Source organism: Trichosurus vulpecula, chromosome 8 (genome assembly GCF_011100635.1).
Source record: "Trichosurus vulpecula isolate mTriVul1 chromosome 8, mTriVul1.pri, whole genome shotgun sequence".
Taxonomy (NCBI): Eukaryota; Metazoa; Chordata; class Mammalia; order Diprotodontia; family Phalangeridae; genus Trichosurus; species Trichosurus vulpecula.
In genome coordinates, this window is record NC_050580.1 from 72,871,756 (window position 1) to 72,889,434 (window position 17,679).

At 38.9% G+C, this 17,679-nt stretch overlaps 1 protein-coding gene across 1 annotated transcript in view; it reads right to left on the reverse strand.

The window, feature by feature from the left end:
* Nucleotides 1-3,546: 3,546 nt before the first annotated feature.
* The window catches only part of LOC118829547 (rho GTPase-activating protein 22-like), an 86,689-nt gene continuing 72,556 nt past the window's right edge, over nt 3,547-17,679 (reverse strand). The window contains exons 3-4 of the mRNA XM_036736526.1: nt 6,147-6,234; nt 3,547-3,557 (exon numbers count right to left, since the gene is read on the reverse strand). Coding sequence (XP_036592421.1) covers nt 3,547-3,557; nt 6,147-6,234 — 99 coding nt within the window. The remainder of the gene's footprint in view (nt 3,558-6,146; nt 6,235-17,679) is intronic.

Consider the following 17,679-nt stretch of genomic DNA (forward strand, 5'->3'; position numbering starts at 1 on the left):
CTAGAGAAAGAACTATGGATTCTGAATGCAGATTGAAGCATGTTATTTTCTTTTTTTCCTTTCTCATGGTTTTTCCCTTTTGTTCTAGTTCTTCTTTACAAAATGACTAATGTGGAAATACGTTTAATATGATTGTACACGTATACCCTATACTCGATTGTTTGCCATCTTAGGGAGCGGGGAGGGAGGAGAAATTTGGAACTCAAAGTCTTACAAAAGTGAATCTTGAAAACTAAAATAATAATAATGATAACAAATGGATCATGAGGTCCTTAAGAAACCACATCATATTTATCTTTGTTATACCCAGTGCTGAGCATCAGGCCATACATAGAATAAGTGCTTAAGGAGTCTTTGTTGAATAGGGAAAGGAAACAGGTGAGACAAATGCACAAAGAAACAATCGGATAAATCAGAGAGATAGAAGTAATCATGAGCCAGGTTGACATTTAGCTCCTGCAATTGTTAATATCCTACAAGCCGGACAAAAGTGATCTCAGATGCCTGAGCTACCGCACAGCAGGGCTATGTATTTCCTTAGCTTGAGCAGTGAAGGAAATGGATCAGTCAGTGGTTATATGACAGAATACCATTGACTGCTCACAAAATGTGCCATCAGCCCAGAATTAAGCTACCATTAAACACTGAAACTTCAGATAAGAATCTCAACTTTTGAAGTGAGCTACCATCTATTCTAACCCACACCTGGAGAAGAATCCCTTCTCTAATCCCTGATGAATGGTCATCCAGCTTTTTATTGAAAGCTTCTAGTGAGAGAGGGGGAAGTCACTATATCTCCAGCTGCAGGCATTTACACTTTCAGACCACTGAGGTCATCAGCACGTTTCCCCTTGCCTAAATTCGGTTGTCTAACACCTTCACCCACTGCTTCTGGTTCTGGCCTCTGTGGCTAAGCATCACAGTCCTTCTTCCACATGACAACATTTCTTAAATACTTAAAGGCATTGACCATGTCCTTTCCTAAGTCTTCTCCAGGCTAAACATCTCCAGTTCCTTTAACTAAGTCATTCGATGACATGGATTTCAAGACCTGTTATCATTCTGATTGTCCTCCTCCTGACACTATTATCCAGCTCATCCTTCTTAGAATTAATACCAAGTATATACCCCAATTATCCAGATGTAATCTTATCAGGCATTCAAGGCAGAGTACAAAAGGCCCTCCTTTATCCTGAACACTATGTCTTTCTTACCACAGCCTAAGATTAAATTCATTTTTTTGGCTATCATATCACGTTGTTGACTCATGATGAGCTTGCAATTCATTAACACCTTCAGATGCTTTTGAGACTGGAGTCTAGCCATGACTTTCTTATCTTGCTTTTTTGATGCTTATTGTAAAAGGCAGATTCTTCTGGAATGGTGAAGCTTTGGTAATGAAATACTATGAAGTATTTAAAGAGGCAATGAAATGGGGAAAACTAGTATCAAAGCCTGTAGATTCTGTGAATTTCCCTGAGAGCAGTGAGTAAAAGTATCTGAAAATGAACATTAATTGGGTAAGGGGACTCTTTTTCTTGATGATAATTTTAAATGATTACTAATAATCAACATTTGTGGAATACTTTAGGTTTTTAAAGTAATTTACAATTATACCATTTGCTTCTCACAACAATATTGTTGGAGTAATGGAAGAACCATTATTATTCCCATTTTTCAGATGGGGAAAATAAAGATTAGGGACATTAAATGACTGGCTCGCAACCAATAAGAAGTAGGATTCATACCCAGGTCTCTCCTGACTACAAATCCAGTCTGCTTGCTACTTTTCAGTTAATGGACATATATTATGCACTTACTATGTGCCAGTACTTCTGTTAGAGTTTATATTTGGGTTGAATTGTGAACATGATGAGTGAGAAAGACAGTGACAAGCCTATTATTTCAATATAGATTTCTTTAGTACATGTCTCTGTCATTGCCTAGGCTGCTGAGACTCTCAAGGTCCAAATACTTCAGAAAATGTGCTATCTTGGTTCTCCATTAAGAGAACAAAACTAACCATGATTTTCATTTCCACACAGGGGCTTCTTGGGTAGTCTGGTTGCAGATGCAAAGAACATTTATAACTAATACTGATCTTGTTCTCTGGACCAAAAGTACCAACCCAGGAATTAGTCAGCCACCCTAGAGCTACCTGAGCCAAGATCAGGTCCTTTGGGTTTCCTTTAGACCACACATGTCTTTTCAGATTGCTTAAAGACTCACAAGAGGGCTCATTGACACATTGTCAAGCCATCCTTCCTTACTTCTTTGGCCTTCTATTCCAAGAAATAACTTAGGAATGGACCAGAATGAAATAAAGGCAAATCCTAAACATCTGATGATGTTACTTCAATGAAACAGAGTTGTTATCAAGCCCCCAATACTTGAGGCAGCAACATGGTATAGTGAGTAGAATAGTCTTCTAGGCAGGAAGATCAAGGTCCAAATTCTGACAACACTTCATAGCTGGGTGGCAATAGACAAGTCAAGTTTCTTCTTTGAGTCATAATTTCTTCGTTTGTAAAGTAGGGATAATAACATATCACCCATCCCACGGAATTGTTGAGAGGCTCTGATGAGGTAATAAATGTAAAATATTGCACAAACTTTAAAGCACTATGTGCGTAAGTTATTGTCTTTACTGAGTTGTTGTGGTTTTGTTATTGTCATTATCACAGCTACTGTCATGTGATACTATACTCTGTATTATTGGTCCTAGTGTTATAAATCCTTTTGGGAGTTCTTACTAAATCCTTAGATGTGATCCAACATGGCCCCCATAATAAGAAATGCCATGTCATCAGAGGCTGCAAAAGAAAGATATTCCTGTGTTTTACAAACTGAGATCTCATCAGAAATGAATTAATCAAGGGCCAGAACATAAAATGAATCTATCGGCTGATAAATCATTCTTCTCTCACAGATCAAACTCTCTCTGCCAATTAAAAACTGTGCTCTCTAGATCCATGCTTTGTCAGCATTCACTTATTCTTTTTTCGCTAGATAAAATTTTTCTCCAAGCTCTTGGTTATTAGGTTTAAAAAAGCAGCCCTTATTCTTTTGGGCATTATCACCATTTCATCACAAATTTGTATTATATATACATGCATATATCCATATGCATATATTCAGATTGCTCTAGTTTTCTCTCTTGGAAATCACTTCCCACCTAAGATCCTCATTTTGATATCTCTCTGCTAGGAGGCCTGTATTATGTGTTTAGAAATAAAGAACTTCAAAGTGTAAGATTATAATTTGCTAACATTTTCATCTCAAAGGTGATAGTGTTCTCCTCATGAAGTCAAGGAATATTTACCTATTTATTGGAATTTGTACCCTATCTATTTCCAAAAATGATTTTCATTTATATTGAACATTATGTAAAACAGAACAATTACCGATAAAAACAGTTAAAAAATGATTAAAGGGAATAGAGGAATGCCTGTTATCAAACACTTAAGATTAATTATGATAGTTGGGCATTAGGCTTAATTCTGAGTTTTTGTATAATTATATCTGATGACTTGAGTTTGCACCTTCTCATACTGATACTGAAAAAGAATGTCAAAAAATGGTATACATTAGCCATGAGTTGGTGTTATTTATTGGTGAGTTTATAAGCTAAATTTCCTTTTTGCTATTGAAGAAAGAACTTCCACCATGGAGGACACTTCAGCATCTCTAAGCCACATCCAGAAGCTTTTATTATTGTGATTTGACATTTGACCAAAGGTGGGGACAAGCAATTAGAGAAAGAAATATTCTTTAAGCCACTATGGCTTAGTTTTGGGTAGCAAAGAGAGAATCTAGGTTCCTATAGGCCCCCTGGATGAAAGAAAGCATAGCCCAGATGAGGCACATGTATATCTAGTCTGCATTCTGCCAGGTAGACAAATTTACCTTGTTCCTTAAAGATTGATTTAAGTAATATACACGTTTTGGATGCTCAGTTTCTCAGATTAGCCTCATCAGCAGCATATGCACTCTCCAGGAGGATTTGTTTATGCAAACAAATGGAAAGAAGGGAGAAACTCTGAAAACCTGCATGAATCGAATTGAAGCACTCCTGAAGGAGCCTTTGGCATGCACAAATTTAGGAATCTTTCCCTTATCCTTTCTCCCCTTCTTTCACTGGCACCAAAGGCACTGTTTTGATCTCCTTGAAGAGATTACAACTAGTTCCAGAATTCTTTTTAGCCCCTAATTCACTTTGCTCATTTGTGAAATACTCATTTATACCTCTGTGACTAGAAAGTCTGTTCTATCATTGTGAATTGCTTTTCCATTATTGATCGATTTCCTTTAAAATGGAATTTTACCAGATAGGCTTTATTCTTTACCTAGATCTATTAAATTTACTCTCCTTTTCTGATTTAATTCTAAAACACTTTTGTCTAACAGCAAAAACAGTTTAACTACTTACAGGCAATTGGGAGACTACACAAAATATACTGGGCTAAATTAGGTTTCTGCAACCCCTTAAGATACATAATCCTTTTAAAAATTCAGGTCATCGAATTATCCAGACCATTGACGTAGGAAGGAGATGAAAAAGCAACAGTACTTTCTAATCCTCATACCAGTTGCTAAAATAAAATGACTCACAATTCTGACTTACACAAATTTGCTATTTAATTTGTATATAGCTTGCTTTCTATAGATTTGTTTGTATATTGCACCCCCATTAGATTGTAAGCTCCTTGAGGGCAGGGACTATTTCGTATCCCCAGCACAGTGCCTGACACATAGTAGACACTTAATAAGTGATTATGGATTAAAAGTTTATTGATTGATAGATACTGAAGAGTGAAGATTTTTAATTAGAATGGGGGTACAAATAAAGGTTAGATATATTATTACCTGTTTGAAGAAACTGGCTTACTTGGAAGGCAAATTACACCTTCCCAAGTGCAGAGAAGAGTTTTATTCAGGTTATAAGCCACTGTGGAATCCACTTAAAAAGAAAATGCTTTTGTTGAATTCAAAAACAATTATGCTAATCACTCTGAACTTGAAGGAACTTTAAAAATTAATTTATTTTTAAAATATTAATGTCAAAAATAATAGATTTTTAAAAATTAACCTCACATTTGAAATTCCCTGTTTTTTTTCACAACTCAAAATAAGTGAGATTTTTGGTGGCTTTTCTCTATCCTTGTGCAATTCTCATTTGCTAAACTTCAAATTAGCCAGTTTTATCAAAGGGGCAAGAAGCTGTTATAATGGCTCATCTTGTGTTAGCACCCTTGAGGAGACTGCAACTCAACTCAGAGGCTGGAAGGGAACAGATATGACTGTAATGCTGAGAGAATACAGTGGCCTTTCTACTAAGACTCTATCAGTTACTGTATTTAAATCTGGAAAGTCAATTCAGTCATTGTTGGTGTATGTGGGACTGGCCCCTTGTGAGTCTATAGACTCAGTAGCACAGATTGGGGAGATTGAGAGAAATTTGCCAGAGGACCATGGTGGAGGTGGCAGAGGTAGTTTGTGGTCAAAAGAGGTGATTTGGGTTCCTGGGATGGATGTTGACCCTGCTCTCTCTCTGTCTCTCTCTCTGTCTCTCTCTCTCTGAATGTTAATTAATGAAACAAATTCTGGGAAGGCAGCCAGGAGAACTATGCCAATACACAAGCCTTGTTAGTTATGACTAGGGTGATATGTTATACCAGAGTCTAGGCAACATCAACATTAGTGGAGAGGAGTTTGTGGTGACTGTGTCCTCAGGTCCAGTAAAAACCGAAACTACAGACCTATTAGAAGTACCTCACCCTTATGGCATGCTCCTTAGGGGTTAGGATAGGGACATTTTATTTTGTTTCTCTTTGTCTTCTTTATTTTTGATGGTAACACCATAAATGAAACAACCCTGAGATCCCACCTTATAGGTGGGAACTAATTAACTAGGTATATGCTGAAATGAGTGACAATTTTTTAAAATTTTCAAACACATGCTGGTGCTGGATAAATACAATGTGAGATGCTGAATTATTCTTGTAACCAGAAATTCCAGATCAGAGGTAATTCAAAAGAGATCACATGTACTGTTTAAACCCTGACATCACAGGGCTCTTCTCTGTGGACTCACAACTCCTGACCTGTCTGAATGTAGAGAAAAGATGAAACAACCACTGGCCTACCTGGGGTAATTTCAAAGAGGTGCTTCCCTGGTTCCTCAGGATTGGGAAGGAGCTCAGTCACCTGATTCCCTTGGAGTGGAATAAATCCCTAAAGTGGACACAAAAACACAAACATAAAAGGGGCATAAGGAGGAGGAAAGAACAGAATGCTGACCAGCCACCAATAAGAGGGCTGGAAGTTCAGGGCCATGGTGCGATTGCTCAGTAGTCCTCTGTTCTGTGAGACAGAAGGTTTACGTGAAAGAAGATTAAAAAATTACATTGAGAAATTAGAGTTACCAATATTTACAATTAAAAACTCAACTCCTTAATTTCACAGAAGGGGAAAACAGGCTGAATGAGAAGATGCGATCTTCCTAAGGGTCGCATAGCTACTGGGGACTGATCAGTAGTGAAAATTAGTGATGATGATGATGACGATGATGATGACGATGATGATGATGATGGTGACTATGGTGCATCTAAAGGCACAGTAGATACAGCCTGGATTTAGAGTCAGGAAGACCTGAGTTCAGCCCCTGTATCAGTCACTTCTTAGCTCTGTGACCCTAGAAGAGTCATTAAATGCTGCCAGTCTCAGTTTCTTCATCTGTAAAATTGGAATAGCAATTTAATCCTCACAACAACCCTCAAAGGTTTGCTGTGAGGATTAAATAAGATAACAGAGGTAAAGTGCTTTACCTTATAGCCCTCTATAAGTGATGATAGTGCATTCTGATAACGATGACACCTTCCAGTTCTCAGATAGAGGTGGTCTGCTTCTCCATATCCATCTCTGGCTCTATACAGACATCAAAAGACTCTCTGAGCAGTTCATGCTGTCAGGCTCTGCTTGCCTCTGTTACCGGATTCAACCACAATAATCTCCATACAACAGCAACAACCTGGTTTCCCTTCATCAATATGCAGATTAGACACCAAACACCATCCAGACCCTTTCATTCTTATTTACTGGACCGTCGTTTGCACTGTCCCATCCATGAAGAGAATTTCTGAATTTGTTTATAAAAAAGCTTTGGACCTACAAATGGAAAGGTGCCATTGTAGGTTGGGCTGATCAATTCCAATTACGTCTCTTTTAGGATTGTCATTACCTTCACATACCTTACTTACATACTGTTACACTGTTCTGTAATTTAATGGTAATCAATAAATCAATAAATATTCATTAAATAGTTACTATATGCCTGGCACTGAGGTAGGTGCTGGGGATATAGAGACAAAAAGTGGGGAGGGAAAAAGAGCAAAAAAAAAGAAAAAAAAGAAACAATTCTTACTCTCAAGGACCTTATGGTCTATCATGGGAAAATGGCAAATATAAACACTTACTTTTCCCAAATGAACAGGAAGAGCCCTCTTGTCACCTTTGGAATCTAATGCTTTAGGAGAGCAAGGATACCACATTTTTCATCCTAGCTTTATTCATTGCATTCTTTCCTCCTAGTTATACCTTTCAAAATCATAGGTTTTTGCACAAATGCTTTAGTTGAAGAAATTAAGGTAATAACCCAAAGATCCAGCTGATAAGAACTGTCGTTAAATCAGGTTCTTACTTTCTTCATAACCCAGAAATGACTAGGAAGGAATAAGTGCGATAGTGACTCTTAGGCTCTGTTGGGTGGCTAAGTTATAACTCATCATTGATTCATTGAAAGAAAGTCAGGTTCTATCTCTGCCTCTAATCCTGAGTGGTCCTGCAACTTTGAGCTGATCTTTTAATCTTTCTACCCCAGTGTTCCCCATCTATAAAATGGGACTGACAACAAAGACCTCTTCAACGTGTTCATATAAGGAATGGTAACAACCTCAAATCATGAAAGGCAATGTATCACAGAGGAAGCTGTAGTGAATGAAACCTCAAGAGACAGAGTTTCCAGATAATTAATAATCAATTTATCCTTCTTGCTATTAGTGTCACCCTACGCAAGTCCCTTTGCCACTTTTGTTCTCAGTATCCTCCTCTGTAAAATAAGAAAGTCATACTGGATGACCTCTATCTATGCTCCCTTCAGTTCTAAATTTATGATCTTTTGTATGGAAAATCTATCTTGCTCATAGTAGTAGTAACTTTGTTTCCAAAATATATTTCTTTATGCAAGGTGGCACAGTGGATAGAGTGCCAGGCCTGGAGTCAGAAAGACTCATATTCTTGAGTTCAAATCTGGCCTCAGACATTCACTAGCTGTGTGACCTTGGGCAAGTCATTCAACCCTGTTTGCCTCGATTCCTCATCTGTAAAATGAGCTGGGGAAGAAAATGGCAAACCCCTCCAATATGTTTGCCAAGAAAACCCCGAATGGGGTCATGAAGAGTTGGACATGAATGAAAAGTGACTGAACAACCACAACAGATGTTTTCTGACTGTAAATAATAAATCATTCTGGTGTTTCAGAATATACAACAGCTGGTCTTTGTGTCTCGTTCATTTTTTCATCTAAATCTTTGTTGTTCCATCATTTCTGTCATGTGCATGGCCTTGTAACTAGCAGGTGGTCAATAAATATTAGCTGAATGGACAAGTTTATGGATAACTCAACTCAAATCAATGCAGAGCCTTCATTTCAAATTCAAGATTCAATTTTCTAATAGCCTTCTTTTCTCTTATTTCTTGTGTTTTCTTATTGCCGTTCCACTATCTCTGACTTCTAAGCTACCTTGCTTTTTTTGTCCATGAGAATTATATCAACACCAGCAATACAAGAGCAAATTTACAAAGACTGAAGTCAAATTTGCCACCTCATTTAACCCAAATGGGGTCATAAAGAATTGGACGTGCTGAAAATGTCTGAACAGCAATGACCGACTCTAACATGTGCAGCAAGTAGTTGTCCACTTTCTGCAGGATGATCTCAAAGGATTGGAAACACCACCAGTTTGCCTTTTTATAACTTCCAAACATTGCTCTTGGTTCTGGACCTGGGACCACTAACACCCAATTCTGAATCCATCTGATTGTGTTATTGCCTGATCCAAATCTTTCCATCTTCTCCACCAAAATAATATGAATTTTTTAATCAGTCTGGGTAACATGTCCATAGCCTCCTCCTCATGTGCTACTACATCCTTAGTAATCCTATCAAAAAAGGAAACGAGGTAAGTCTGGCATGGCTTGTTCTTGATGGAGCCTTGTTGGCTCTTTGTAATTAGTCCTTCCATTTCTAGATGCTAACCAACTATCTCTTTAATGATATATCCTGGAATCTAGTCGAATTCAAACCAATTCAGGAAGCATTTACTTGTCACCTACTATGTGTTAGGGATGCAAAGACAACAACGAAACCAGTCCCTGGCCTCAAAGAGCTTGCCTTTTATTTGGGGGAGAGGGATGAAAAACATGTACACAGGTAAGTGAAGATTAAATTCTTTAGGGCAATGGGTAATTCCTCTATGAATGCTTATTGGAGGGCATGATTTGCACATGGAGAGAATGTGTGGATGGACTACATTTTTAATGAGAACACACATCTAGTAAAGAATTGAAGTAAATCCTCCTAATGAAAGAATGCAGCTGGTGATTTACCATCATTTTGAGTAACTTTCTATTAATGACAGGTACACACAGGGACATTCATGCTCTTTCACCTAACTTCCCTTGTGACTTCACTGCATGTATCTGTAAAATTTTCTTTCTGGGCTTAAGGGTCCCACAGGTAAAAGAGAAGTGGATTTTTTTTTCTTATTGTAAAACTAATTGCCTCCTGTGAGGATTGTCTCTGAACCTTGCCTCATTAACCCTAATGCCAAATGAGTTCAATCCAACTAACCAAGAAGCATAGAAATGGAGATAAAGAGCAAACCTTTGAGTGCAAATGGTATAGACCAATTTGAAAAGGCTTTTCCTGCAAGTATCTAACTATTGTGTCACGTATCCTTAAACAGGCTTTCAGAATGCCTAAACTTGGTGCAAAAGCACCCTAGAAATCACAATAAAAGGATAAGCACTAAGGAATGCAGAGGGAATGAAAAGCACCACAATACCTCCTAGCATACAAAATGTGCTCCATCCTATGTTATTCAGTCATGTCTGACTGTCTGTGACTCCATGGACCACACCATCATGGGGTTTTCTTGGCACAGATACCGGAGTGGTTTGCCATTTGATACTCCAGCGGATTAAGGCAAAGAGAAGTTAAGTGACTTGCCCAGGGTCACACAGCTAGTGAGTGTCTGAGGCCAGACTTGAACTCAGAAAGATGAGTCTTCTTGAAGCCAGGCCCGGTGCTGTATGCACTATGGCGCCACCTAGCGCTGTTCTATCCTTATAGCTAGTATCATCTTTTAACAAGAAGATGAAATAACCACATGACTCTGATTCAACACCTGTGTGGTACATGGAAGTATAACTTCCTTTACTTTGTGTCTCTGGAGGTGTAACAGAAAGATCAGTGCCAGATGACCCTAGAGGAGATGCTTCTGATGGTTATGCTGTTATCATGTCATCCAGGGAGGAACATGTTTAACAGCTGATCAGCATGGTGATATGGGATATATACATTTTTGCCTTTAAGATCATGTTAGGCACAACCTATGGAATCAACTATAGTAAAGGAATGATTCTTGGTCTAACTCCTTAATTGCTAGCATAGCACATCGAGGGCATCCTTCAACTCATGGAGTGGGTCCCTTAGAGAAGGCTAAAAGTGGCTCAAGGTACTCCACAGGTCCATATTCACTCAAAGCCGTAGCTCATGAGTCCTTAACAAGTTTATCTATCTTTAATTGTCAGCTGAGTAAAGACACAATTAAAGTTTGAAGCTAAGGCATTTAATAAAATAACATAGTAAGAAAAGTGGCAATAAAACATTTCCCTCATAAACTGGTGGTACAGTCTCCCATAAATATGCATCCCATCAATGGGGAAGGCACACATAGGAGAAGCATGCGGTTAGGGTGCACAAGTAAGGGGAAAGATCACAATCTGATTCTGCAGGACTAGAGATATCTCCTGATAATGTCCTCACTTGCTCCCCATGGGACAATCTTTTGCAAGTCTCTTTTCCAGATGCAGGTTTCATTGCCTCTACTGGCTAACGGTTTCCTAGTCACAGTCTCTGAGTGATGCCTCCAGGCGCAGTTCTAGCGGACACATACATGACTCTGGAATGTCGGGCTTCCAGCATCTGGCTTCAGCAAAAGGTCTTGGCTATAGGCCTTTAGGATCTGGAACAAGGGGCAGCAGTGTCTCAACAATTGAGGTCATAGGGTGTGTTTGACTTTTTCATGAGGACAGTGGACTTTGCCATACTCTTTCAGTTCAGAGACCAAAGGCTTTTCTTTTTTTTTTCAGATATTTTAGAAAAACAGTCCTTCTTGCTTCTGCCATGGGATCAGCAATAGCTTCCCTTAGGAGAAGGGAAAAAACATCCCAGAACTTTTTGGCTTTTTTCCTTGAGGAGTGAATTGTTTTGTCTCTTTCAGAGTCTTATATACAAGGCTTCTCTTCTACGGCAACAAATTCTTTTCCTCAGGCACCAAGTTCTTTAGAATAGAGAAAAAAAGACACTTTTTGCTAAGTTGCTAGAACCCTCAGGCTCCCCTCTCTTTTGAACTGGACATCACATCCTGGTCCAAGGACTTGAGTATCTGAAGGAGACTTTTCCTTATTATTTGGTAAACTTTCCCTGTACCTGTTGATTTTAATTTTTGAAGGATAGACTAAATCTAGTTATCATATATGAAGGATCTACTCTGGGCATCGTGGAACACCCTGTTCATATTAAGCCCAAGTCTCTAAGGTCCCCTGTAGGACATTTTCAGTTCAATTGCAATTGCTCTGAACCCTCAAATAGGGAAATTCCTGACTCCTAGGTAGAGGCTGGCCTCTTTGCCTAACCTTACTTTTATACCTATCTCTAGTTAACTTCTTGCCTCTTTGTAGTTGCAGAAAATTCAGTTTACTGGAAATGCTTGGGTAAAGAAAGAGTAGGTTATATCTTAGTGTCTCTGGATAGATAGGCAGCGGGAGGGAGAGTTGGGTAAAGAGCTTATCTTTTCTAGAGACTTCCCCCAGACTGAATCTTTTGCTCTAAGGCAACAGCCCTGTCTTTTCTTTCCTTCTCAAAGGTGTGTTGGAAATGCCATACTTGTTCTGAATCCAGTTAAAGTTTGAAGCTAAGGCATTTAATAAATAACATAGTAAGAAAAGTAGTTTCAGAACATCTCCTTTCAGTTCTGAAACTTATTCCTTTCACAAATTTCTTAGGGTAGGACCTCCAACTCTCACAAAGACAACTTTGACTCATTCAAGAAAGTATGCAGGCCTTGGCCACACTCACTTCTGATTATTTGATTCATTTTTTAATGACTTTTTTTTTAAATTTTATTTTAAATTTATTTCACATATTTAGTTTTCAGCATTGATTTTCACAAGAGTTTGGATTACAAATTTTCTCCCCATTTCTACTCTCCCCCCCACTCCAAGATGGCATATATTCTGGTTGCCCTGTTCCCCAGTCAGCGTTCTCCTCTGTCACCCCACTCCCTTCCCATCCCCTTTTCCCTTCCTTTCTTGTAGGGCAAGATAAATTTTTATGCCCCATTGCCTGTGTATCTTATTTTCTTGTTGCATGCAAAAACATTTTTGTTTGTTTTTGAACATCTGTTTTTAAAACTTTGAGTTCCAAATTCTCTCCCCTCTTCCCTTCCCACCCACCCTCCCTAAGAAGTCAAGCAATTCAACCTAGGCCATATGTGTATCATTATGTATAACCCTTCCACAATACTCATGTTGTGAAAGACTAACTATATTTTGCTCCTTCCTAACCTATCCCCCTTTATCCAATTTTCTCCCTTGATCCTGTCCCCTTTCGAAAGTGTTTGTTTTTGACTACCTCCACCCCCATCTGCCCTCCCCTCCATCATCCCCCCATTTTTTTATCTTCTTCCCTCTTCTTTCCTGTGGGGTAAGATTCCCAATTGGGTACGTATGGTATTCCCTCCTTAGGCCAAATCTGATGAGAGCAATGTTCACTCATTCCCCCCTCATCCGCCCTCTCCCCTCCTCCCACAGAACTGCTTCCTCTTGCCACCTTTATGGGAGATAATCTATCCCATTCTATCTCTCCTTATCTCCCTCTCTCAGTATGTTCCTCTCTCATCCCTTAATTTGATTTTATTTCTTTTAGATATCTTCCCTTCATCTTCAACTCACCCTGTGTCTGCTCTCTCCTTCTCTCTCTCTCTCTCTCTCTCTCTCTCTCTCTCTCTCTCTCTCTATATATATATATATATATATATATATATATGTATGTATGTATATATATATGTATATACATATATATATATATACACATACACACATAGATTTTTTAATGACTTTTTTTGTTTTCGTTTTTTACCTAGTTAAGGGATCAGTGCTAAAATGGAACAGATTCAACCTCCACCCCTACATTAGGATCATAGATTTAGAATTGGAAATAAAGGCCATTGAGTCCAGCCTTCTGATTTTACAGAACTGAGACCTAGAGGAGTTAAGTGACTGGCCCAGTGTTAAAACGTTTGTCCTCCCGACTCTAAGTCCAGCAACCTCTGAAGTTGATTGTCTCCCCACCTCATCACCTAGCTGTCTCTAACTTTGCTCAGTTCCTCAAATCTAAAACTCCTTTTACTCTCCCATGTGGTTGAATGGATGGTTGTTGGAAAAGGTGTCTGTGTGTGTGTGCGCGCGCGCACGCGTGCACACTCTCACACACACACACGCAGTTAATCTCAGAGGTCAAGGTTATTTCCTCACTTGACCACATTCCTATCTTTCATATATATAAGCCTCTCCAAAGGGTGAAGGCTTTGAGTTTGATCTTATATTAGCAAAGAAGAACTCTTGTAGTCAGCATGAGCAAAGAGTAGGGGCAGATGGAAAAGTATTCTGAATGTGTTCTTATTGTCTTGCATTTCTTCTCAAAGTATGAATGGGGAAGGTTGAGGCATGACTTGAGAAGTTGCCTTATAGATGGGTCCAAATCCTGCCGTTCAATATGAGGTGACATGCTGAGCAATGAGAAACCTGCCAAGTCTTGTTGGTCAGTCTCCTCTAAGCTCTTCAGACCATCTTTACCTGCGCTATTCTTTCAGGCTGAATGTTTGTGTAAGGCTGATGGAGAGTAAAGGTGGCAGCTTAGATAAGACTCCTGTCTACAAGTCCCTTAAACTCAAGTGCAGTAAGTGTAGACCTATCATCAGAAATGATGGTGTGTGGAGGCAGCTAGGTGGTGAAATGAGTAGAGCACTGGCCCTGGAGTCAGGAGGACTTGAGTTCAAATCCAGCTTCAGACACTTGACACACATACTAACTGTGTGACCTTGGGCAAGTCACTTAACTCCAATTGCCCTGCCCTGTGTGGCTCCCTGAAGAGCAAATAACTGATACAGAGCCATGATTGCTGCTTCTACAGGGAGATAAGATGGGACTAGGGTAACTGTACCTTTTACTTGGAGCTTTTCCTGATCCTCCAGCTTCTGGAGTCCTCCATCTCAAAATTTCATCATATTTATTTTGTCTATATTCTGAACCCACAACATACGAAGCAATCCTTTCTACTGAGGACAAAACGTTCTCCAAGTTCCCTGCCTCAACAGGCCAGGAGAATGGCTGCACACCCTCCCTACTCTCTCCTGCTACTACCTGACCACTCCTCTATCACCCTCCTTCAATGACCTTCCCTTTTTTGAAGAATCTATAGCTCACTGTGACCTCAGGATTCTATCCCTAGAATACCCCTCTCTTTGTCTTCACCTTGTAAATTCTTCCTCATTCTTTAAAGTTCACTTCAAATGCTAACTTTTCTAGCAAATCTTCCTGGATCTTTCTTGCTCAGTAAAGACCTTACTCCTCAGAATTCATACACAATTGCATTTTGTTCTGTCACTCCCTAATTTATTAAGCAAAACTGCTTATTATCATTGCCTGTGTTGGTGTTTTATCCCCTATTAGTCTGCTAACTACTTCAAAGATAGGGGTCGTATCTTAGCTGAAAGTATTGAGTTCATAGTACTTTGCACAGAGGGTGCATAATGTTTATTGTTCAGGGATGGTGATACTTGTGTCAGTCAGCATGCTTATGGCTCATTTTTCCAGTCTTTGGAGCTATGCAAATCTCCTGATGATGGCTACATGTCTTTAATTTTCTGTTTATTTTTATCAGGTTTTCCATGTATATGTGTATGTGTGCATGTATGAATACTTGTGTTGTTTCTGCTGTTTGCTCAAATGTAATATATGTTATCCCATAGAGGTTTTGGCTGATTTAATTCATCATTAATTTAGCTTCCAGCAAGGTCAGTAATGCAGCCTAAGTGACTGATATGCATGGACACATCAATTTGTCTACATTTAGTGCCGCTTCCTTCCCAAGAACGGTCGCCATCCCAATCAATAGAATCTCGCTTTCTGAGCTTTTTTTTTTCTATCCATCCTTACTCCTATTAGTTCATTAGCCATGTGTTTTGCTAAATGTCAATGAGGCAAGAAAGCAGTGTGAAACCATTAACCACAGAGTACATAAACGTGTTGGTTTTGAAAGCCAATGACTAGGGAAAAGAAAGACAACTGAACAAGAAATGGATTAACCACAAAGATGGCTGCACAGATGGATGATAAGGGTAGACAGTGGTGGGACAGTAGTTCATGAGAAAAGGTCACAGGGTTTTAGTTTATACAGTATAATGTGGCTACCCTGAAAGCTCATGCAAACCGTTCCCTCCTTAATATAAGTATTATGTTCAGACAACAAACATGGTGGTGGAGATGTGGTAACAAAGCTATAACTAGAATTTTTCCACATAGGGTAGTCACCGTGAACCACAGTCAAGAAAACTGATGCAAAGCATGCCTCAGGTAAATAGGGAGAGGCAGGAAGGAGGTAAGACACTGGTCTATGGTAGAGTCAGAAGCTCTAGGACATAAGTATAAGGCTGCTACTAGGGACGCAGGGTGAAGGGATAGGACAAGATAGGGAAAAAGTTGACCCCAGCCTAGCATCTGGTAGTATTTTCTTATAAATTTGATATTCTGGCTAAGAAGCAGTGTGATATGGGGGATAGATGTATGGTCTTAGAGTCAGGAAAATATGGGTCAAATTCTGTCTCTGACACACTTGGGCTGTGTGACCATGGCCAAATTATGTAATCTCTATGTGGCTAAGGCCATTTGCAACTTGTTAACTCTCTGTAACTTATGGTCTTAGAGAGTTGCCAATTTGCATTTTTGGATGTAATTTCAACATTAAGCATTTTCCAACCTAATGAAATTAAGCTGAAGCATTACAAGCATTACCCAATCAATGCCTTTTAAATGTGGTACCCTGGTTCCAAATCCCTGATCATTCTATCCTAGATATAGCTGTATATAATAGTCCTGCTATACTTTTCTCTAGCCAGACCACATCTAAAGTGTTGAATCCAGTTCCGAATGCCACATTTCAGCAGGAACCTTGATAAACTAGATCACATTAAGAAACGGGTGACCAGCAGAAAAGGACTCAAAACCCTTCCCTATGAGAAGTGATTGAAAGAAGTGGTGACCCTCAGCCTGGAGGAAAGAAGCCTTGGGAGGGACATCACCATGACTTTATCTGAAGGCTTATCACATAGAAGATGGAACAGGCTTGTTCTTTATAGCTTTATAATATGTATAACTATGATCCAGTGACACTGGCCTCTTTTCTGGTCCTTGTACAAGATTATCTATCCCCCAACTTGGTGAATTTCCACTTACTGTTCCCTATGCTTGGAATTCTCATGAGAAGTAGCATGATGGGGTAGAGAAAGGGCCAATTTTGGAGTCAAGAAAACCTGGATTCAAGTTTTGCCTTTGACACATACTAGCTGTTACCCACGGCCAAATCAATTAATGTCTCAATATTCAGCCAGTTCCCTAAGATAAGTTGCCAATATACATCAGCAGAGATTTTCTACATCAGGAGTTCCTAACATCACTGAAATAGCAGATTGAACTCTCAGGCTATGTTCTCCGTACCCCAGCCTCTAGAATTGTGCTTTCATCTTTTACTGGTGCATGTAGATAGACATAAGCTCTATGAGGCCAGGATATACACAACACACAGACTATTCCTTTGCACATGGTACTCAATTTTCAAAGTTGGATTTGTTTAATTGACTTGAATACTTCTAAGCTATTTATTATCAATGTCCATGAACTTTTCTTGTCTATGATGTGTCAGATGCTGGCGATTTAAAAACAAAAATGAAACAATTTCTGCCTTCAAAGTTTTTACATTCTGTTGAGGGAAAGTGGATGTGTGTATGTGCAATACATACATGTATATCTATATATATGTTATATACCAGCATATATCATTGAAGAGCAGAGGAGAAATGTATATAATATATATACATTATAATATAATACAATATAATATATAATATGCATATGTATAAGCATGTATATCACAGACACACCTACATGTACATTCACTTATACATGTATGTATGCTTGCATATGTACATGCATAAGCATATATGAATGTATATTAAATAAATATAAATAATGGGGGGAAACTGTAGTTGGAGGGAAGAA